This window comes from Mauremys reevesii, linkage group 13 (genome assembly GCF_016161935.1).
Source record: "Mauremys reevesii isolate NIE-2019 linkage group 13, ASM1616193v1, whole genome shotgun sequence".
NCBI lineage: Eukaryota > Metazoa > Chordata > Testudines > Geoemydidae > Mauremys > Mauremys reevesii.
The window spans coordinates 16,299,131-16,322,471 of NC_052635.1; the positions used below are offsets into that span (position 1 = coordinate 16,299,131).

Below are 23,341 nucleotides of genomic sequence, written 5' to 3' on the forward strand. Positions count from 1 at the left end.
GTATGTAACCGCAGAAGAACGTCAACAGTAACTGAAGCAGGGGCAGGTTCAGCTTCTCTGTAAAGAAACTGAACAGTCACAGGTCACGCTGCTCGCTGAGGAACCTAGCTTTAAAAGCCTCCCGGATGCACAACGCTTCCCGCTGGGCTCTTCAAATTGCACGGCTGTCTGGCTGAGCGTAATCAGCAGCCAGGCGATTTGCCTCAACCTCCCATCCCACCATAAAGGTCTCCCCCTTGCTCTCTCAGAGATTGTGGAGCACACAGCAAGCTGCAATAACAATGGGGATATTGGTTTCGCTGAGATCTGAGCGAGTCAGTAAGCTCCTCCATCTCCCCTTGAGATGTCTGAAAGCACGTTGAATGATGACAGTTACCCAAGACCACCCTCGAAACATTTTTCCCCCCAGCATGCATTGTGGGGAAATCCCAGAATTCCAATGGGCAGCAGGGACTGCGGGAACTGTGGGATAGCTTCCCACAGTGCACTGCTTCAAATGTCGACGCTTGCCCCGTTAGTGTGGACTCACAAAGTCCAGAAATCCCAGAATTCCAATGGGCAGCAGGGACTGCGGTAACTGTGGGATAGCTTCCCACAGTGCACTGCTTCCAATGTCGACGCTTGCCCCGTTAGTGTGGACTCACAAAGTCGAATTAGTGTCCTTAGTGTGGACACACAAATTCAACTTTGTAAGGTCGATTCCACAAATTCTAATTAAGTTAAATCGAACTAATCTGGTAGTGTAGACATACCCTTAGATAGCTATGTCCCATTTCAAAACTGACTTAAGGCAGGCTTTTGAAAATATATATGTGCCTAATTTGCATTGATTTCAATGGGAGTTAGATGTCTAAAATTTTTCTTTAAAAATCTGACCCACAGGCCCAGAACTCTAAGTCCTCTGAGACTTAGGGACAGTTTTTGAGAGTATTTAGGCACCTCACATTGCAGATAGGTGCCTAGTCAGATTTTCAAAAGTATCATGGCCCATGACTCCTATTGAAATCCATGGCACTTTGGCACCTAAGGGCTTCTGAAAAGTGATCTGGATGCCTAAGTACCTTTAACAATCTCAGACTCCTAAGTGCCTAAGTCACTTTTGAAAATTGGACTCAAGCTCCTAAACCATTTAGACACCTTCTGAAATTTTACTCACACTTTTTGTGAATTGGAGTGCTCTGAGATCCACAGATGAACATGGGTTTATGAGAAATATCAAGTGTGAACATGAAATTAAGATGCATGCTCCCTCTCACCGCTGCTTGTCTAGAGGCCATGTGGGCTATTAGCAGTGACACCGAGCTAGGACTCAGAAGACCTGGTTTCTATTCTCTGCCCTACCACTGACCTCCTGGATGACTGTAGCCAAGTAATTTCACCTCACTCTGACTCAGTTTCTCCAGCTGTAGGGCAGGTCTGAGGATACTTAGCTCCTTTGTAAAGTAGTCTGAGATCTGGAGAAGAAAAATGCTGTAAAAACAGGTATTCTTATTAAAATGGCCTGTATATGAGTTAATTTAGCACAGGTGAAAAGTTGCTTGTCAGGCATCTCCTATTTTACAGCAGTAAAGGACAGGATAGGCATTAGGGCATGTTTCCCAAATGTGCCTCTATTCTTGTTTCGCCGGACCCCCTACAAGCCCCTGCCCACACGATCACTCCTTGCCATGCTGATGGCCTGGTACCTGAGCTGGTGGCCTTGCAGACTCTAAACATAGTTTCAAGTATCAGAGAGGTAGCCGTGTTAGTCTGGTTCTGTAAAAGCAGCAAAGAATCTTGTGGCACCTTATAGACTAACAGACGATTTGCAGCATGAGCTTTCGTGGGTGAACGCCCACTTCGTCGGATGCAAGCGACGAAGTGGGCATTATCTACGAAGTGAGCATTGCATCCGACGAAGTGGGCATTCACCCACGAAAGCTCATGCTGCAAAACGTCTGTTAGTCTATAAGGTGCCACAGGATTCTTTGCTGCTTAAACATGGTTTGTGCCTGCATATTAGCCAGGGACTCTCAAGGAACCTAACAGAGTTAGGAGCCGAATTCCCACCCGTGTTCAGTTGGAAAAAGGCTCCTGCCTGTTTTTACCCTTTGGAAAATCACAGTGGAAATTTTCAAAGGTGACCAGTGATTTTGGATGCCCTCCTGGAGCCACCTTGCAAAATCCTGATCCATAGAAAGACCTGAGCACTACAGGCCTCTTTTGGGGTGTCTCAGCATGGGCTCCCAGTAAGTGAGATACCCATACTCGCTAGTAGCCAGACCAATGGCAGCTAACATTGTGTCTCTGCTGCCCAAGGTGCAGGCTGGTCAGTGCTTTTCTCCTGTAACTGATCCATCACACTGATCTTCTGCAATGGAGAAAGCATCCCTGTGCCATGCCAGTGTGTCCTATCTTTCTCCCTATCTTCCTCCTTCTCTCTCCCAGCTCTCCATACTAGGATATCTAATAGAGGTTAGTCCCATGTACTGATTGGTCTGACACTCTCCCCTGCCCAGGTTTGCCCAGAATGTACTGGCACACATATACACCCCCTGCATAAAAACAGTAGCGATGGCTGAAACGTGGCCACCGAGTGGTTATGGTGACCATACAATGGACGGAGTCCCAGGGTAGGAGGGAGCTGCTCTCCGGCTAAGCTTGCACACACAGCCGTTTAATTGGTGTTAACTGTGATGTCACTTTAGAGTGGGATTTTCCAAGTGGCCTAAGGGAATTGTGCATCTAAAGTAATTAAAAAAACAATGGGGGCCGGACATCAAACTCCCTCAAGCCCCTTGAACAAGCCCAGTTTTATGTATTTTATTTCCAGTATGAACTAGTCTGAGACCCGACAATTCATCTCATATCAGAGATGGTACAAACTTCACTCTGCATCGCTGCTGCCCTTCTCTGTTCAAACAACAAATTAGCTTTCTCCAGAGCCAGGCAGCCTCAGAGACTATGACTTTAACTTTGCAGTCAGATTGTAACTGGGATCATCACATTGGAAAAATGATCCAGAGCTGGTCACTTTATGCATAGCTGAGGTGACCATCCCCTTGCTATCAAAGCACCTTGATAGCTATCTGATCTAGTGCCCATATGGTCTTCTACTGTCATAATATTATTGATCTGTAATTTGTATTGATTTATTCCTTCACAATTAAACTCTGCTGATCAGCTAACAATGAAAGGACTAATGGGTCCCACTGGGCATTATTAAAAAGTCTTTGCAATGATCATGAAAAAGAGTTTCATCTCCACAGGTTGCAGAGGGGATCATTAAAAGTCAGTGGGCTCCACTGGTGTACAACACTGAATCCACAATGTTATACTCAGGATAAACTTGGCTTATTGCACTAACTGCCTAGAGACAGGAGTCACATACAGAGTTCTCAGTAGCGGGTAAGGCTAAAACAAACTTGATGTTAAATTATAGCAACTAAATGAGACCTTGTGGGGATTCAGCCAATGTGAGGAACAAAACTTTCTGTGCTACATTCTCAGTGGGAGTAAATTGGCATCGCCTCATGCAAGTCAGTGGAGCTATGCTGTTTTTTTGCCAGTTGTGGATCCGGGCCCATGACGTGTGGCAGAATAGAGGCATGATTTAATTCTCACAAGAGGAATATCTCAACACACATTCACATGGGGTCCCACGGTAGCAAGTGCTGGAAATGTCTTTGGGGCCAAGGCAATTCTTCCTCAGGAAAGACAAAACACCTATTACTCCAAAGAGCATCAAGGGGAATACAGCTAGTTCTGTGTAAACATCACATGGGCAGATTTGATCCTGGAGTAACTCCACTTTAGGCAGTGGGATTACACCATGGGTAGGCTTGGCCCATGTGCTGTTAGCAAAACCATCAGAACAGTTCAGGGCTGAGCAGCTCAGGGAATGGAATGCAGATTGTGTTTCAAGTCCATGTAAAATCTGTCACTAGGATGCAAGTGACCAGTTCTGGGTGCTAACTGAGGGCCAGTTTACAAACCCCTTGGTCACATCAGTGAATAGTTACACAGATGATCAGTCCCTCTGAAATCAATGGAACTATTTGTGACAATAACCATTTACCAGTGTGAATGAAGGAGTCACAGTCTGGCCTTTAGGAAGCATTCCAACCACTGGGAATTTAAAGGCCCAATTCTTCCTTACTCACGTGGGGCAATACCTTACTCTATGACTAGTCCCATGGATTTCAATAGGTCTACTCATGGTGTAAAATACTGTTCTGTGTGAGTAAAAGAGGCAACATCTGGCTTGTTGGTCTTGCGTTAATTTAAATGGTCATATGAGCCAAAGGTGTTAACATAACCTGCTCGCTGTCCAACATTAACCATTATTAAAAAATGGTTCTAGGTTTGATATTCAGAGACCTCTGCCTTCTCGGTGCCATGGCAAACATGCCATTAACAATCCTGTTAAGGTTTTATTAAAGAACAGAAGGAAAAAACAGTTACAGTATTTGAAAGTTAGAGCATTAAGTCAGGTTTTCATTTTAATGACATTCCCTGTTTCCTTTCCCTTTAGCTGGAGAGAGTTTTTAGAAGGGGGAAAAAAACACTTCTTTGACAGTCTCTTAGATGGTATCAGTGATGGTCATAACTGTCCTTGGGGGGAAGAGAAGATATTAGCTATGATGGGTTGTAAGTGGTAGTGGAGGTGGTGGTGTTACAATCCAATCTTGTTTCATCCCAGGTGGTTTTTGGAATTCAGCTGGAGCCAGCAGAGCTGGTTATGTCATCTGGGTCCCTCTCTTTGGCTTGGCCGAGTCAGGACATCTTTCAGGATCAGGATGAGAAAGGCCTGGGGGCCCAGGAGATGATGGGTGTAGCACTCATGTTGGTGAAGCTCGCTCCAGCAGCCAATTTCTCTCCAGAGTCTCTTTCTGTAAGGACCCCAGAATGGAGTGGTGAGTAGAATAGCCCATCCCCTCATTATTTTGTCCACCAATTAGGCCTAATTTTTTGGGTCACTGATTTCTGGTTCCACACTTTTCTTGTTTACCCGTCATGATCTTAACACAATCCTTGAGCTAGGCCTCTGTGTTTGGACTCATTCAGTCTGTCTCCCTTTCCCTACCTTTCCCCATCAACAATTCTTGTCCCAGGTTATTGTGGCATCTTATGAACTTTCACTCACTTCTCACAGTTAAACTCATGATCATGGTAAAATTTTTAGGCCCAATTATCACAACAGTCTGGTGTCAGAATCTGGCTTCTGCTTTTGGTGTCCTGTGTGGAACAGATTGTTGGTTTGGAGATGGGAGCAGGCAGTCTCGATCAGAGCTGAGTAAAAATGTTTGGATGATCCGTTTATTCACTGAAAAATGTTGTTTTGGGTCAACCTAAAGTATTTGCAAATTTGTGCTGAAAATGCCAAATAGTTTTGGAGGGAGAGCTCAATGGTTTGAGCATTGGCTGGTTGTGAGTTCAATCCTTGAAGGGGCCACTTTGGGATGTGGGGTAAAATCAATACTTAGCCCTGCTAGTGAAGGCAGGGGCCTGGACTTGATGTCCTTTCAAGGTCCCTTCCAGTTCTATGAGATAGGTATATCTCCATATATGAGAATGGCCATACTGGGTCAGACCAAAGGTCCATCTAGCCCAGTTTCCTGTCTTCTGAGAGTGGCCAATACCAGATGCTTCAAAGAAACTGAATGGAACAATGCAATCATTAAGTGATCCATCCCCTCTCATCCAGCCTCAGCATCTCGCAGTCACAGGCTTAGGGACACAAGAGCATGGGGTTGCATCTCTGACCATCTTGGCTAATAGCCTTGGATAGATCTATTCTCCATTAACTTATCTAACTCTTTTTGAACCCAGTTCTACTTTTGGCCTTCAAAAGTCCTTATGTCCCATTTGTTTTTTAAAACTGCAATTAGTATAAACACGAATCTTCCCATGTCCCATCAAGAGATGTCTGAAACCCATGAGCCTGGTGGCTTTCAAAAATAGTTAATAATAACTTGTGGAACTCAGCAAGGCATGATAATTTTTTGTGTTTAAAAATAAAATTTGTTTACTTTATTGTTTTTAAATGTTCAGACTTTCAGTTTCATCAAACAACCCCTTGAGATCAGAATCAGATGCCTTGTATCTTGACTGATGCTAGATTGTAATGCCAGAAGGAACATAACACAAGAATGACCATACTGGGTCAGACCAAAGATCCATCTAGACCACTATACTGTCTTCCAACAGTGACCAATGCCAGGTGCCCCAGAGGGAATGAACTGAACAGGTAATGATCAAGTGATCCATTCTCTGTCACCCATTCCCAGCTTCTGGAAAACAGAGGCTAGGGACACCATTCCTGGCTAATAGCCATTGATGGACCTATCCTCCATGAATTGATCTAGTTCTTTTTTGAATCCTGTTATAGTCTTAGCCTTCATAACGTCCTCTGGCAAAGAGTCCCACAGGTTGACTGTGCGTTCTGTGAAGAAATGCTGCCTATTAATTTCATTGGGTGATCCCTAGTTCTTGTGTTATGTGAAGGGGTAAATAACACTTCCTTATTCACTTTCTCTACGCCAGTCATGACTTTATAGCCCTCTCGCATATTCCCCTTGAGTCATCTCTTTTCCAAGCTGAAAAGTCCCAGTCTTTTTAGCCTGTTCCATCCCCCTAATCATTTTTGTTGCCCTTTTCTGTATCTTTTCTGTACCTTTTCATTTCTAATATATCTTTTTTTGAGATGGAATGACCAGAACTGCTCACAGTATTCAAGGTGTGGATGTACCATGGATTTATACCTTGGCATTATGATATTTCCTGTTTTATTATCTAGCCCTTTCCTAATGGCTTCTAACATTCTGTTTGTTTTTTTGACCGATGCTACACATTGAGTGGATGTTTTCAGAAAACTACCCACAATGACACCAAGATGGAGGCAGGGATAGCTCAGTATTTTGAGCAGTAGTATGCTAAACCCAAGGCTCTGAGTTCAGTCCTGGAGGGGGCCACTTAGGGATCTGGGGCAAAATCAGTATTTGGTCCTCCTAGTGAAGGCAGGGGGCTGGACTCAATAACCTTTCAGGGATAGGTATATCTCCATATAATATTATTATTAAGATATCTTTCTTGAGTGAGGGCAGAGACCCATCAAGAAGCCTGTAGGGACAGATTGCCACATGACACCTACAGCTTGTCTACATGGGGACACTCAGGAAAATTAATCTGAATAAACTAAATGTGTATTAAAAGTGGATTAGTTAAACTGCATTGCACCCTTATGTGGATGCTTTCATTTGAAATTAACATGGCTTTAATTCAAGTTAGCTTAATTTCACTGCCAATGTGAATTAAGGTAAACCAAACTAAAGCCACTTTAATTCCGATTGAAAGTGTTTACATAGGGGCTTAATGCAGTTTAACTAATTCACTTTTAATTCACAACTTAAGGGTATGTCTACACTACAAGAGTAGTTCGATTTAACTTAGGTCGAATTTGTGGATTCGACCTTATGAATTCGAATTTGTGTATCCACACTAAGGACACTAATTCGACTTTGTGAGTCCACACTAACGGGGCAAGCGTCGACTTTGGAAGCGGTGCACTGTGGGAAGCTATCCCACAGTTCCAGCAGTCCCCGCTGCCCATTGGAATGCTGGGTAGAGCCCCCAATGCCTTCTGGGGGAAAAATGTGTCGAGGGTGGTTTTGGGTAACTGTTGTCATTCAACTGTCACTCCCGCCCTCTCTCCCTGAAAGCGCTGGCGGGAAATCTGTTACCGCACTTTTCTGGTCAGTGACAGCGCGGACGCCACAGCACTGCGAGCATGGAGCCCGCTGCGATCATCGCTGCACTTATGGCCGTTGTCAACTCCTCGCACCTTATCGTCCACCTCTTCCACAGTCAGCTGCTGAGAAATCGGGCGAGGAGGCTCCGGCAGCGCGGTGAGGACATGAAGTGTCAGAGTGGCACAGACCTCTCACAAAGCACGGGATCCCGCGCCGCGGAGATCATGGTGGCAATGGGTCACGTTCATGCTATGGGACGGCGATTCTGGGCTCGGGAAACAAGCACGGACTGGTGGGACCGCATAGTGCTGCAGGTCTGGGATGAATCACAGTGGCTGCGAAACTTCAGGATGCGTAAGGGCACTTTCCTTGAACTGTGTAACTTGCTGGCCCCTGCCCTGAAGCGCCAGGACACCCGGATGCGAGCAGCCCTGACTGTGCAGAAGCGAGTGGCCATAGCCCTCTGGAAACTTGCCACGCCAGACAGCTACCGGTCAGTAGCGAACCACTTTGGCATGAGCAAATCTACCGTGGGGGTTGCTGTGATGCAAGTACCCCACGCAATCGTTGACCTACTGCTTTCAAAGGTAGTGACCCTGGGAAACATCCAGGTCGTCATAGATGGCTTCGCCGCGATGGGATTCCCAAACTGCGGTGGGGCTATAGATGGCACTCACATCCCTATCCTGGGACCGGCCCACCAGGCCAGCCAGTATATTAACCGAAAGGGCTACTTTTCAATGGTGCTGCAAGCACTGGTGGACCATAGGGGACGTTTTACCAACATCTACGTCGGGTGGCCAGGCAAGGTTCATGACGCGCATGTTTTCAGGAACTCTGGTCTGTTTAGACGCCTGCAGGAAGGTAGTTTCTTCCCGGATCACAAAATAACTGTTGGGGATGTGGAGATGCCTACAGTGATCCTCGGGGACCCAGCCTACCCGCTAATGCCTTGGCTCATGAAGCCCTATACAGGCGCCCTGGACAGTGACAAGGAGCTCTTCAACTACCGGCTGAGCAAGTGCAGAATGGTGGTGGAGTGTGCTTTCGGACGTCTCAAGGGGAGATGGAGGAGCTTACTGACTCGCTCGGATCTCAGCGAAACCAATATCCCCATTGTTATTGCAGCTTGCTGTGTGCTCCACAATCTCTGTGAGAGCAAGGGGGAGACCTTTATGGCGGGATGGGAGGTTGAGGCAAATCGCCTGGCTGCTGATTACGCTCAGCCAGACACCCGTGCAATTAGAAGAGCCCAGCGGGAAGCGCTGTGCATCCGGGAAGCTTTGAAAGCTAGGTTCCTCAGAAAGCAGGGTAACCTATGACTGTCCAGTCTCTTTACAGAGAAGCTGAACCTGCCCCTGTTTCAGTTACTATTCACTTTTTTCAGCGGTTACATACCCCGTTCACCAGGTTTCCCCCCTTCCAACAGACGTTTAAAAATAAAGTTATTGGAACATTTTTAATTAACAAAGTTTTCTTTACTAACGAATTTGCGTTAAAGGGTTCAAACAGGGACGCAGACTGTGGTGGGTACGGTGTGCAGTGATGTACAGACCGCTTCTACACTCGAGGACTGACAGGCTCCTGCTCCTACAGCGGTCTCTGGGGGAAGGACGGTTACAGGAGGGTGTGCAGGAAGGGGTGGGTTTGCAGGAAGGGGTGAGGTGTGGGAAGGGTGAGTAGGTGTAGGGGGATGATGGCTCTGGCTGGGGCTCAGGGCATCGGAGAGGTTCATGGCTAGGGTGGAAGGGCATGGTAAGGGCAGCCTGCCTTGCCATTTGTGGATACCAGGCGCTCGGACCCCAGCATACACCTCCTAGACTGACCTGGGGCAGCAGACACCTCCCAGAGTGACCCGGGTGCCTAGTGATTCATCCCAGACCTGCAGCACTATGCGGTCCCACCAGTCCGTGCTTGTTTCCTGGGCCCAGAATCGCCGTCCCATAGCATGAACGTGACCCATTGCCACCATAATCTCCACGGCGCGGCGTACCGTGCTTTGTGAGAGGTCTGTGCCACTCTGACACTTCATGTCCTCACCGCGCTGCCGGAGCCTCCTCACCCGATTTCTCAGCAGCTGACTGTGGAAGAGGTGTTCGATAAGGTGCGAGGAGTTGACAACAGCCATAAGTGCAGCGGGCTCCATGCTCGCAGTGCTGTGGCGTCCGCGCTGTCACTGACCAGAAAAGTGCGGTAACAGATTTCCCGCCGGCGCTTTCAGGGAGAGAGGGCGGGAGTGACGGTTGAATGACGACAGTTACCCAAAACCACCCTCGACACATTTTTCCCCCAGAAGGCATTGGGGGCTCTACCCAGCATTCCAATGGGAAGCGGGAACTGCGGGAACTGTGGGATAGCTGCCCAGAATGCACCGCTTCCAATGTCGACGCTTGCCCCGTTAGTGTGGACTCACAAAGTCGAATTAGTGTCCTTACTGTGGATACACAAATTCGAATTCATCCGGTTGAATCCACAAATTCGACCTAAGTTAAATCGAACTACTCTTGTAGTGTAGACATACCCCTAGTGTAGACCAGGCCTTAGTTAACTTGGATTAACTTTCTTGAGTGTCCCTATGTAGACAAGCCCTTTGTTTCAACTTTGGCATCAGTAAATGTATTCCTGAGGTACTGTACCCCAGTGTCCCTCAGAACAGACCAACATAGGCCTAGGGCCTGAATTCCCATTTGCAGCAGTTTTACTCTGGTGTTAAATCCATGGTCTTCACTAGTCACACCTGCTATACACCAGAGTGAATGAGAGGCAGAGAATCGGCAATGTATGCTCCTGTGTAGTTACTCCTGATTTACACCAGTTCAAATAAGAGACAAATTGGGCCCCTTTACTCTAACACACAGTCCCTTAGGTTCTCAAGGTATAATTAGGAATTCCTTGACAGTAAATTCTCATTTATTTCCTGGTTTTAAATATAAACCCAGTAAATGCCTGGTCCTGGCCTGGAGTGGCTGAAGGAAAAGCCCTCCTCTCTCAGTAGCCCCAGCGGGCATGTCGGGCACCCCTGCTTCCAGCAGTTCCCATTGGCCCGGAGCAGTGATCCGCGGCCAGTGGGAGCCGTGATCGGCCGGACCTGGGGACTGGGCTGGTAAACACACCGGCCTGGCCCACCAGGGGCTTTCCTTACATAAGCAGCGACCCCTGTTTGAGAAACCCTGGTATACAGAGGCAGATTTCAGGTTAGATAAATAGATAGATCACTACACCCGCATTATCCCTCTCTTTCTAACTATGTATATAATTGATCTTTTATCTCAGGCTAAGATTTTTTCATTGGTGTCCAGATTCCATGGGCAGTCTTTAAATGTCACCTCCAGCCTGAGGATCCTATCCAGCATATGGGCAGAAGATTTCTATGAGATGCCTCAGGTGGATAATTCAGAACAGAGATTTGGGGCCGATGATCAAATGTGTTGTGCAGGTGAATGCTGAAGTTTTACACTGGCTGCCGCTCAAGTCTGCCCAGACTGAATATTCAAAGCTCGGGTGCCCATTCTACTTCTGTTTAATGGGAACTGGGCATTCGAATGTTTTAGATGGATTTGAAAATCTGAGACTTAATACAGACCTAAAATTGACTTCAGTGTTTTTCAGGGAGGAAGGAGAGTTTTCATCGAGCTACATCAATTGACACAGGCTGGAGAGCTAGCCTATTTACTCTGTTGGAGCTATGGCCAATTTATAAGTAATCAGGCTGACATGCAATATGTTTTTCCTTCTTCTTGTGCAGATGAGACATACTGCCTGGGTAAATCACAGCACAGTGACCAAATTCATGTTTGTCAGCTTCTCCCATCACCTCCACCCTCAAGGGATTCTTTGTGCGTTGTTCTTTCTTATTTACGCCATCACGCTGATGGGAAACAGCCTCATTGTCCTCATCACAGTGCTGGACTTCGCCCTCCACATCCCCATGTATTTCTTCCTCTGGAACCTGTCCTTCCTGGAGACCTGCTATGCCTCAGCCTCCCTGCCCAAGATGCTGGCCAACTTTGTCTTGGAAAAGAGGGCCATCCCCTTCACAGGTTGTGCCATCCAGATGTATTTCCTCATCTTCCTCAGGACAGCAGGCTGCTACCTGCTGGCCCCCCTGGCCTATGACCGCTACTGAGCCATCTGCATCTAGGCATGCTCACTGCAGCCTCACTCCTGATGTCAGATCACCTAAGCCCCAGAGTGCTGCACCAATGGGGGAGAAGACAGAAATTCCTCCACCTAACTCACCTGTGGAGCCTGGCCAAGCAAATTAGCTGGCAGCTCACCTACTGGGGCATGCACCCACAGGCAATCTCCCACATGGCAGAGCCACAAGGGCAGGGGCAGGACATTCCTCGTAACTGTTAGCCCAGTTATTAGGCACTCAGCTGAGAGGCTGGAGATCCCTTGGCTTGATGGGGTGGAGGGAAAAAGGATTTGAATGTGGCTCTGCTACCTGGCAGGTGAATGTCCTAGCCACCGGGCTATGGGATATTGTGGTGTGAGTCTCACTCAGTCTCTACCATTGAAGCTGTTTCATGGTGGATTAAATAATGAGAGTCATTGGGCCAGACAGAGAGAAGCATGCAAACTGTTCTGCAACCTAGTGGTTAGCACACTTATGCTGGAGGTTCCCATTCCCCTGCTCCAATGACTTTTTTTGTCCACCTTGGCCGCTTCCCCCTCCTCCTAAAAACAGCACTAGGTGCCTAACTCCAAGGGATGATTTGCATCTTAGACTCCAAAGCAGAGAGATTTGGCCAAGTCCCAGAGAGGGGCAGGGCTTAGAACACTCCCCTCTCCTCAGCCTCTGCCATCTGCTGGTTTAGGTGATGAGCTGCCTAGCTTGCTGGCTTTTGCAAATACCATTCTCAGGCACCCGTCTCTCCATTCATTACAGAGGGCGCCTGAGAGGCAAACTCAGGCTTTGTCAACCCTGTAATTCTCTAGGCAACAAAGGGTTATGAAGCATGGAGATGCTGAGCACCAGAATGCATAAGTCCCTTTGTGAATCTAGCCCCAAACTCTATTGATTTCAGTGGGAGGGAGGTGCCTACATGCCTTACACAGGGCAGAGAACTTCCCTCAAATAATTCCTAGAGCAGTTCTTTTAGGGAAAAACACCCAATCTTCATTTAAAAATTGCCAGTGATGGAGAATCCACCATAACCCTTAGTAACTTGGTTAATTACCCTCCCTGTTAAAAACCTACCCCTTATTTTTCAGTCTGAATTTGTTTACATTCAACTTCTGGCCATTGGATCATGTTTTATAAATAATTTGAGATATACCTATCTCATAGAGCTGGAAGGGACCCTGAAAGGTCATTGAGTCCAGCCCCCGGCCTTTACTAGCAGGCCCCAGTACTGATTTTGCCCCAGATCCCTAAGTGGCCCTGTCAAGGTTCCTTCCCCACTTTGAACTTTAGGGTACAGATGTGGGGACCTGCATGGACACTTCTAAGCTTAATTACTAGTTTAGATCTGGTAACACTGCCACCATCCAGAAATTTCAGTGTCTGGATCACTTTCTGTCCCCCCAAAACCTTCCCCTCCCTGGGCAGCCTTGAGAGGCTTTTTCATCAAGTTACTGGTGAACACCGATCCAACCCCTTGGATCTTAACACAAGGAAAAAATCAATCAGGTTCTTAAAAAGAAAGCTTTTAATTAAAGAAAGAAAGGTAAAAATTATCTCTGTAAAATCAGGATGGAAAATACTTTACAGGGTAATCAGATTTGTATAGCCCAGAGGAACCCCCTCTGGCCTTGGGTTCAAAGTTACAGCAAACAGGTAAAATCCTCTCAGAAAAAAGGAACATTTACAAGTTGAGAAAACAAAAATAAGACTAACACGCCTTGCCTGGCTGTTACTTACAAGTTTGAAACATGAGAGACTGATGCAGAAAGATTTGGAGAGCCTAGATTGGTGTCTGGTCCCTCTTAGTCCCAAGAGCGAACAAACCTCCAAACAAAGGGCACCAACAAAAGACTTCCCTCCACCAAGATTTGAAAGTGTCTTGTCCCCTTATTAGTCCTCTGGTCAGGTGTCAGCCGGGTTTACTGAGCTTCTTAACCCTTTACAGGTAAAAGAGACATTAACCCTTAACTATCTGTTTATGTCAGGCCCCTCAAAGATTAAACTCACAACCCTGGGTTTGGCGGGCCAATGCCCAAACCACTGAGCTATCCCTCTCCCATTTTACCTTTGTTTTCTGGACTGGAGAGAGCATTATCAAATATTTTATCAAAGAATCTTAGATTTTTCATAGCTACCTAGGAGATTTGAAGGCCAAGTTTTATGGACTGTAATGTGACAGATTCGGAGCTGCCTGTAATCATTTATGAATACTGTCTCTTGACAAGGTTGTGATGATGTTTACTGCATGATTCCATTGAGCTAATTCACGAGCAGGATTGTCCAGAAACACACGCAGGAAAAGGGGTGCAGGTGGATCCTGATATACACTTCCCAGCAAACTTTTAGAAAATGAAAGAGCCATTCCCTGGGAAGCCAGGTTCCCCCATTTCCTTGGGCCTATCAGCCCATCAGCCCAGATTCCCCATGAGTGACTCAGTCCCTGGAAAGAGGGGAATCAAAAGATTTGGGAGAGTTTAAAGAGTCACACACTCCCTCTAGGTGACACAAATTTGTGAGCTAAGCAGATGCCAGTGCTTACTTTGTGCCTATGCAACCTTAATTCCTCCCCCCCCCCCACCCGTGCATATGCATTATGGTACAGTCTTTAATTATTTTTCAACTTCCATGTTTCATTGTAGGTTCTTTTTTGTAATTTCCTAGGTTTCTTAAGAAGTAAACTAAGAAAAGAAAATAAGTGATTTCATCATATGGCACCCCATTGAATCCCACATAGTTCATCATCAGGGTTGCAACCTTCAGATCTACAGCACAACCATCTGCTATGGGAGCTAATCCAGTACCTGCTAGGAGTAGTAGGTTGTCATCCTGTATGTGGGCCAGCCAGTGGAGAGAGCTAAGCCATGCACTTTGCTGTCAGCAAAGAGCTGTGATACCCACTGGCAGAGGAATGGCAAGAGTCAGGAATCATGGGTTCTGATCCAGGTTCTGAGGGGAAGTGTTTCCTAGTGATTACAGACCCTTCTGTTTTCCCCAAGCCTGGCCCCTTAGGCCACTGTCCCTGTGCAAGCCTGATCCTTTCTGTCCCAGCCCCTCCTTGACCTAGTTCCAATCCCTTCCTCTCCCCTTGGCATAGTCCCAGTTTTCCCCCTTGGCTCTACATCCCATTCCAAATCTCCCATCCTCCCCTCACTCCTTGTGCATCTCATCCCTGTCTCCCTCGCATCCCATATATTGGTGATTCCAGTCACACATCCCTGCATGGCCCAAACTAACCCTATCTTTCATCCCATTGACTTCAGTGTAATTACTCATGCTATGCATGAGGGTGAATGAGTAGAGAGGTGACCCCGCTGAGTCAATAGTTACTCCTGATATACCTTGGGCTGAGTGAGCTCAGAATCAATTCCACATCCACGGCAACACAGTACAACGCTTGGCAAAATGGAGGCCCTAGCCGCCGACTGAAAACTCTGCACTCTCTGTACAACAAAAATGATTAATAATAGTGATGTTCACCCCTGTGCAGAGAGGCAGCAAAAGTCCTGAACACCATTTAAACCCCACCTAAGCCTGCAAAATGGGGTTTAAACGGTGTATAGGCCAAGACTGAATTTCCTCCTACTGGGACGCTACTAATGCACATCGCCACTGGCTGAGAGCTCTCAGTCTGCTGCCACGTTCCAGTGACACTGCTGCAAATGCACACTCACTGCCATTAGAGAAGGGATGCTTCTGCAGCTGACCAAAGGCCTAGAAAACAGGACCTATAAGAGAAGGTTGAAGAAATTGGGTTTGTTTAGTCTGGAGAAGAGAAGACTGAGAGGGGACATGATAACAGTTTTCAAGTACGTAAAAGGTTGTTACAAGGAGAAGGGAGAAAAAATGTTCTTCTTAACCTCTGAGGATAGGACAAGAAGCAATGGGCTTAAATTGCAGCAAGGGAGGTTTAGGTTGGACATTAGGAAAAACTTCCTGTCAGGGTGGTTAAGCACTGGAATAAATTGGCCAGGGAGGTTGTGGAATCTCCATCACTGGAGGTTTTTCAGAGCAGGTTAGACAAACACCTGTCAGAGATGGTCTAGATAATAGTTAGTCCTGCCTTGAGTGCAGGGGACTGGACTAGATGACCCCTCGAGGTCTCTTCCTGTCCTGCAAGTCTACAATTCTGTGTACACTGGTGTAACTCAGAGTAGGATTTACTCCCTTCTTGTGCAGCCGACATTCAAGCCCATGGCTGGGGAATGGAAATGTGTCAGAGCTTACACTTACAGTCCTGCATGTGGATTTAACAGAAGACATTTTCACTGCATGGGATTCAACCTGCAGGGCAGGAGAGAATCAGTTTTAGCATGCCTGGGGCCAGATCCTCAGCTGGCATAAACTGACATAGCTCTAAAGCGAGGGTCCAGCCCACTGATTTCCATTTACATCAGATGGGGATCTGGCCCCATTGCCTCCAGTGAAGCTGTGCTGATTGACACCAGCTGGGGATCGGCTCTTTTGGCTTCCATCGAGATGCAGCAGTTTACACCCACTGGGGAGGTCATGCCTACTGAGTTCAATGCAGCCACATCCATTTAAAGCAGTTGGACGCCTGCTCCAATATGTGATTTTAGACACTGAAACATGTCTTCATTGTTCCAATTCATTCTCCTAAAGAGTCCAAGGTGCCTTGGGGATCAGGTCCCTGAAGCCACTAGATGGAATTGAAAGATACTTGGCCAATTATCAGTGGTGAGGGTGGGGTGGAGGAAGATCAGAAACCTCCTGGCTTTGATTAGACACAAAGACAATTATCTCTCTATTTATAAGGGCCCTTTAGACTGCTGCATGGTTACACCAATTTGAAAATATTTAAAAGGCTGGCATGAAACTACTCTTTTTCCAAAGGTAAGTGGAATTATATTGGAGGCAGGAACAGATTACCTAGAACCGCAGCGAAAGAAAGCATATTGCAAGATATCTATGACTATTTACAAAGAGGAATAACTGGGACAATATGATCTGTCTATCAGATACCATACATATCTCTCACCTTAGAGAGCAGGGGGAGATAGATAGATAGATAGATAGATAGATAGATAGATAGATACTTCGTGCTGGATGATAATAATGATATGATTTAAATAATATATTATTTATTTTCCCTGACTTTAAATTTTGTTTTTGTAAAATTCATCTCCAAAGTATGATAGTTGGACAGTTATTCTGGGAAGAAATATTACTTCATATTTCTCTGGATAACTTTTCAATAACCAATCAGGGATTATAATAGTCCTTTCTGGCCTTAATAACTATCTATCTATTGGGAGACTTTCAAAAGTACAGATAGAATTCTCAGTGGGAGTCCGGCACCCACCTGCCATTTGTGCCTTTGAAAATCTCCCTGTAAACAATCTATCTAATCCCCCTTTATGAATCCAACCAGCTGCCTTGTCTGGTTTTCTATCTAGGCCCTTTTAAAAGCAAAGTAGAACAATTCTTCAGAGTATCAATATCAGTGTGGTCAGCACAGGTGAATGGTGCTGGAGTGATACACCTGGAGAGAGAATCCCTTGTTTAACCAATAACTCCAGTAGCAAGATATGAGATGCCAATGCACAGCCAATGCACCATTGAAACAAGTTCTCCATCACACACAATATCTCACAGACATGAAATACAAAATACACACAAGATACTCAAACACCCTCCAAACAAGTTGTTTTCTACTTTCTGCCACAAGCAAGTTCTTCTTATATGCACACACACACAGTCACACAACATAAGAACATACACAGCTTTCAAACACTTCTACTGCTAGTGGTTGTCATAAGGAAATCATAGAGTCATAGAAGTGTAGGACTGGAAGGCACCTCAATAAGTCATCTAGTTATCAAAACCTTCTTCGCTTCTCCTCCCACCCCCTACACACAACAAACCAGAAAACACTTACGCATATGCCTAACTTTAAGCACATAAATGTTCCCATTGAAGTCAATGGGACTACCCATGTCCTTAAAGGTAAGAGTATGCTTCAATGTTTTGCTGGATCATGCCCGGGGAGGGGATTGCTTCAACCCTGACCCTCAGATCCCATATGCTACCCTAATAAGGACTATGTATGACAATAAAATTAGACAGATAGACAGAGCAACAAGGTGGGTGAGGTAATATATTTTATTGGACCAATTTCTGTTGGTGAAAGAGAGTTTTGAGCTACACAGAGGTCTGCTTCAGGTCTGGGAAAGATTGCCAGATACTCAGTCTCTAAGCTTGCTTACTCAACAGCCTCCCTGCACAGATCTCCATCTGTGGCTAGTTTTGGTGGTGTTTATTCTGTCTGTATATGGACACAAGTCCAATAGATGATAGATGATGATTCAGTAGAGAAGTAACCATGCAGGCTCAGTAAAGAGTGAAATGCTCCAGCCTGTGCTATGCAGGAAGTGAGATTAGATGACATGTTGAGCTCTTTTGTCCTGAACATCTTTGAACCTATGACCAAGTTATTTAATTTGGTAACTATGCAGCAGTCCCATGCTTCCAGCTGGCTGATGGTCACTGACCTAGGTCTATTTGATGCTGGTTACTAATGACTGGTGTACCTGTATTCTTTGAACCACTGAGGCACTGAATACAAGTGTTATCTTTATGAGATTTGGAATTTCCATATGATGTCACTGGGGAGTGCAGTAAAACGAAGAGGGTAAGAGTCTGGGATTTAGGAGATTTGGACCCAGATTTTACCCACTAACAAAAATCCACAAAATCTCCATTGACTTTGCTAGAGTGGCTCCAGATTTACACCAGTGTAACTGACAGTAATTCTCTCATCATTCACTGTATGACTTCTGGCTATCTCTGTGAACATCATTCTTCCAGCTGCAAAATTAAAACAATGCGTCCTCTTATTTCAATACATATCACCCTAGTAAAGAGCACACCCAGCAAAGTATTTTGAAATGTATGGATTAACAATACTTATTTAATTATTAAGGTTGAAATTTTCAAAGCCATTTTCAGACATTCATTGTATGCAAAAGAAAAATGGTCTTGTTATAGGAGGGGACCTGATGTCAGGAGATGTGAGATTTTTCAAAGGAGGCACAGCTCATTACGTGCCTAATTAATTTATAGACAGATTTGTAAAGGTATTTAGGGAAATTCAAGAATTTTAAAAGCAACTACGCACACAACTCCCATATTATTAGGTGCCTAGGTGTTTTTAAAAATACCACTAGGTGCCTAAATATCTTTAAAAATCTAGCCCTTAGTCTTTTTTGACAACCCCAGCCATAATCTCTCTGACTCAGTTTGTAAAATAGGTGTGTAAATATCACCTTCTTTCTCCCAACCTTTGCCGGTCTTGTCTACTTAGACTGTAAGAACTATGCATCTGCATAGTGCCTAGCGCATTATTAATATCAACCATATCTAGCTCTTACAGAGTATTTTCCACTAGTCAATCTCAATATGCTTTACAGAGGAGGTCAGAACTAGCCTCATTTTACAGATGAATGGAGACACAGAGAAGTGAAAGGACTTGCTGAAGCCACTGGCAAAGACAGAACTAGAGGGCATGTCTCCTGATTCTCAAGCGTTTGCTCTGGCCACTGGCCCAGTGTCTAGGCACTGCTATTAAACCCATAATAAATATTTATTATTATTAACTGTCACAACATCTCCAGGAGAAATTAGAGAGGAGAACACTGAATCTAGTTTCTATTTGCTCTGTGCTGCCCATCCACCAATGAACTCCAGACATCCCTGGTGAGGTGACTTGTATTTCATCCCCATGCAGGTGGAGGGTCCAGAAGATATGACAGGGGGGAATGACACGATTATAATGGAATTCACACTCCTGGGGCTCTTTCACCATCCTGAGCTGCAGCCCCTACTCTTCCTCGCCTTCCTCACTATCTACATCCTCACCCTGATGGGGAACGCTCTGGTTATCCTCGCCACTGTGTCCGACCCTGTCCTCCGCACCCCCATGTACTTCTTCCTCCGGAACTTGGCCTTTCTGGAGATCTGCTACACCTCGGTCACCATCCCCAAGATGCTGGCCAACCTCCTCTTGGAGAAGAAAACCATCTCTTTCTCTGGCTGTGCTACCCAGATGTACTTCTTCCTATTCTTCGGCACCACAGTGTGTTACCTCCTGGCCGTCATATCTTATGACCGCTACGTAGCCATCTGCAACCCTTTGCACTACCCAGTCCTCATGAGCAGGAGGCTCTGCCTCCTGCTGCTCTCAGGATGCTGGGTCACCGGCATGTCTGTGTCCCTTGGGCAAACAGCTCTGATATTCAGCATGCCCTTCTGCGGCTCCAACATCATCAACCATTTCTTCTGTGACGTGCCGCTGCTGGTGAAGCTGCTCTGCCCAGACTCCCGCGTGAATGAGGTGGCAAAAGTTCTAATGAATGTCCTGGTCACCGTCATCCCCTTCGCGCTAATCCTGGCCTCCTACATTTGCATTGTTACTGCCATCCTCAGGATCCCATCGCTGGATGGGAAACAGAAGGCCATCCACACGTGTTTCTCCCACCTTGTCTCTGTTTCCCTGTTCTACGGCAGTGCTATCTTTAGGTACTTGAGACCCAACTCCGGTTACATGTCGGGCATGGATAAACTGCTCTCTCTGCTCTACACGGTGGCACCTGCCCTGCTGAATCCTATCATCTACAGCCTGAGGAACCAGCAGGTGAAAGCAGCACTGAGAAAAATAGTGGACCGACACACAGCTTCTCAAAGCATGTGAATGTGTTTTATTGTGAGCCACTGGGGATTACATGCCCGAGTCTGCTCTTGGTTATGCTTGCAAAATCAGGAGTAACGTCAATGGTCCTGATTCTCCTCTGCCTCTAGTGTAAATTCGGAGTAATTTCACCAGAGTCAATGTGTCCAATTCTCCTCTCACTCACCCCAGTGAAAATCAAGAATAACTTCATTAAATTCAAACAACTTGCACACCAGTGCAAATCAAGAGCAACTTCTTTTCAAGGCAATGGAGTTATGCCAGTGTAAACCTGGAGCAACTCCATTAATTTCAATTGAGTTACTTTATTTTAAATCAGAGAAGTTGTTGTTTTCTCAAGCCAGTGGATTGTAAATGAGGAGTAACTCCGATGAAGTCACTGAGCATCAGTGTAAATATGATGTAATAGAAATGAATCCTATGTTTATTCTCAGAGCGAATAGGCTTTATATTTATTATTGAAATAAATTCTATTTTTAGTTACACTCATGTGAAAACAAAATATTTCCATTGTCATCCATGGCTTACTCTGGATTTACTCTAGTGTCAATGAGAACAGAATCTGGCCAGGAACAAAGATTAAGGGTCTGAAGCCCTCACACTTACATTTTATACCATTGCAAACTTCAGCGACATCAGTTGACTTACTCTTGGTTTACAATTAATGTGATCAGAATCAGGTCCAAAGTTATGGAGCCTGATTCTGGCCTCAAAAATGCTTAAATATAGAGATTTACACTATTGCTATGGCCATTTCGGTCCCAGGCTATTAGACCAACACAATGGGTGAGGTGATATATTTTATTGGACCAGCTTCTGTTGGTGAGAGAGACAAGCTATTGAGCTGACACAGAGTTCTTCTTCAGGTCTGGGTGCTGTTAAATTTGGTTGCTTTTTTCTTCATTTTATGGAGTTTCCATTTCAAATGACAAAATTTGATATCTCCCATTGTTGAGCACAGTATTGTTGCAACCATGTTGGTCCCAAGATATCAGAGAGATAAGGTGGGTGAGGTAATAGCTTCATTCTCTTCTTCAGGTCTCTGTAAGCTTGAAAGCCTCTCTCTTTCACCAACAGCAATTGGTCCAATAATATGGAATCATATTTATGATCAGGTGATAATTACACTGGCAGTTTAAAGGGATTGCAAATTAAAGGTACTTCTGTTTTAAGGCCCCTTTCTACTGCTAGGCAGGTGTAAAGGAGATTTCTTGTGCAAATAATAACTTGGTCCAGAGTAACTCAATTAAACTCAGCAGGTGAAATTCTGCTTCCTCTTCGAACAGTGGTCACCAACCGGTCTTTTGTGATTGACTGGCTGATCCAGTCAATTGTGATCTCTGGTGGCACAACAGGGCTGCTGCTAAAACAGGCTTCCTGCCTGTCCTGGCCCCACACTGCTCCCGGAAGAGGCCAGCGTGGCCCCACAGCCCCAGGGTGGCGGGGGGCAGGGGTCTCCTTTCATGTACTACTCCTGCCTGAATGTACCGTCCCCACAGCTCCCATTGGCTGGGAATGGGGAGCTGTGGTCAATGGGATATATGGGGCCAGTGCTTGCAGGGAGGGGCAGTGAGCAAAGCAATGTAGCTCCCACCCAGGGGCTGCAGGGGCACGTTGGCCCCTTCCAGGAGCAGCATGGGGCTAGGGTAGGTAGGAAGCCTGCCTTAGCAGCAGCCATGCTACACTGCTGCCCAGGAGCCACCAGAGGTAAGTGCTGCCCGGTGGGAGGCCGCACCCCAACCTCCAGCCCTGAGCTCCCTCCCGGAACCAGTACCGCATGTCATCTCCTGCACCCTAACCCCCAGCCCTAAGCCCCCTCCCGGAGCCACAACAACCCATGCCCCCTCCTGCACTCCAAACCCACTCCTGCACCACAACTCTCTGGTACAGCCGGGAGCCACCTCCTTCACCCAAACTCCCTCCCAGAGCTTGCACCCTTCATCCCCTCCTGCACCCCAACCACCTCAGCTCAACCCCAAGCTCAGCCCAGACCCCCCTCCCACACTGCAAACCCCTCGGCCCCAGCCCAGAGCCTGCATCACCTCCCAAACCCCAACTCCCTATCCCAGCCCACTGAAAGTGAGTGAGGATGGGGGAGAGTAAGCAATGGAGAGAGCTGGGGATGGAGTGAGCGGGGTGGGGCTTTTGGGAAGGGGAGGGGTATATTCTGGGTTGGAGACCACTGTATTAGACCAATGTAAGCCAGGAGTAACTCCACTGATGTAGTGCAAAACCAATGTAAGTGGGTGACGGGGCGTTGGGGGAGGGAGAATTGGAACACAAATCCAAATATGAACAGGACATGACCTAGTCCAATATTCTGAAGAGCCAAGGGTCTAAAAACTTGTAACCCATGAGAAGTATTTGATAAAAACAATAAAATGTATCTTTTATCCCCTGTTGCCTCTTTTTAAAATTAATTTAAATAGCCAAATATTTCCTCAATATCTTTGTGATGTGAAGAGCTATACGTGTGGGATTGTCAGAAGAGCCTAAGGGCGTTGGGAGCTCAATCCACAGTGAAATTTGGAAATCCCAGCCAAAGGGCCAGCTATTGTGAACAGTTAGGGTTCTTGCATCGTGAGCGGTACAGAGCTCGGTTTTTGAATGTCCCAGCTGGTGGCCCACAGTAGTGATATCTCAGCACATTTAGTAAGCATGATGCTGTGTGATACGGGTTGAATTCACAGAGAACTCAGATATTTTAATCTGACTGATTATGGGATTTTCAAAAGCATCCAAAGGACTTTAGGAGCACGTCTCATTGAAAGTCAATGG

The 23,341-nt window shown here is 46.1% G+C and overlaps 2 protein-coding genes across 2 annotated transcripts in view; both read left to right on the plus strand.

Moving 5' to 3' along the window:
- The window catches only part of LOC120381226 (olfactory receptor 1020-like), a 233,212-nt gene that overhangs the window by 80,516 nt on the left and 129,355 nt on the right, over positions 1–23,341 (plus strand). The window lies entirely within an intron of this gene.
- LOC120380139 (olfactory receptor 10A4-like) lies at positions 19,622–20,566 on the plus strand. Its single transcript, XM_039497632.1, has one exon. It carries the CDS (start codon positions 19,622–19,624, stop codon positions 20,564–20,566), a length of 945 nt encoding a protein of 314 aa, XP_039353566.1.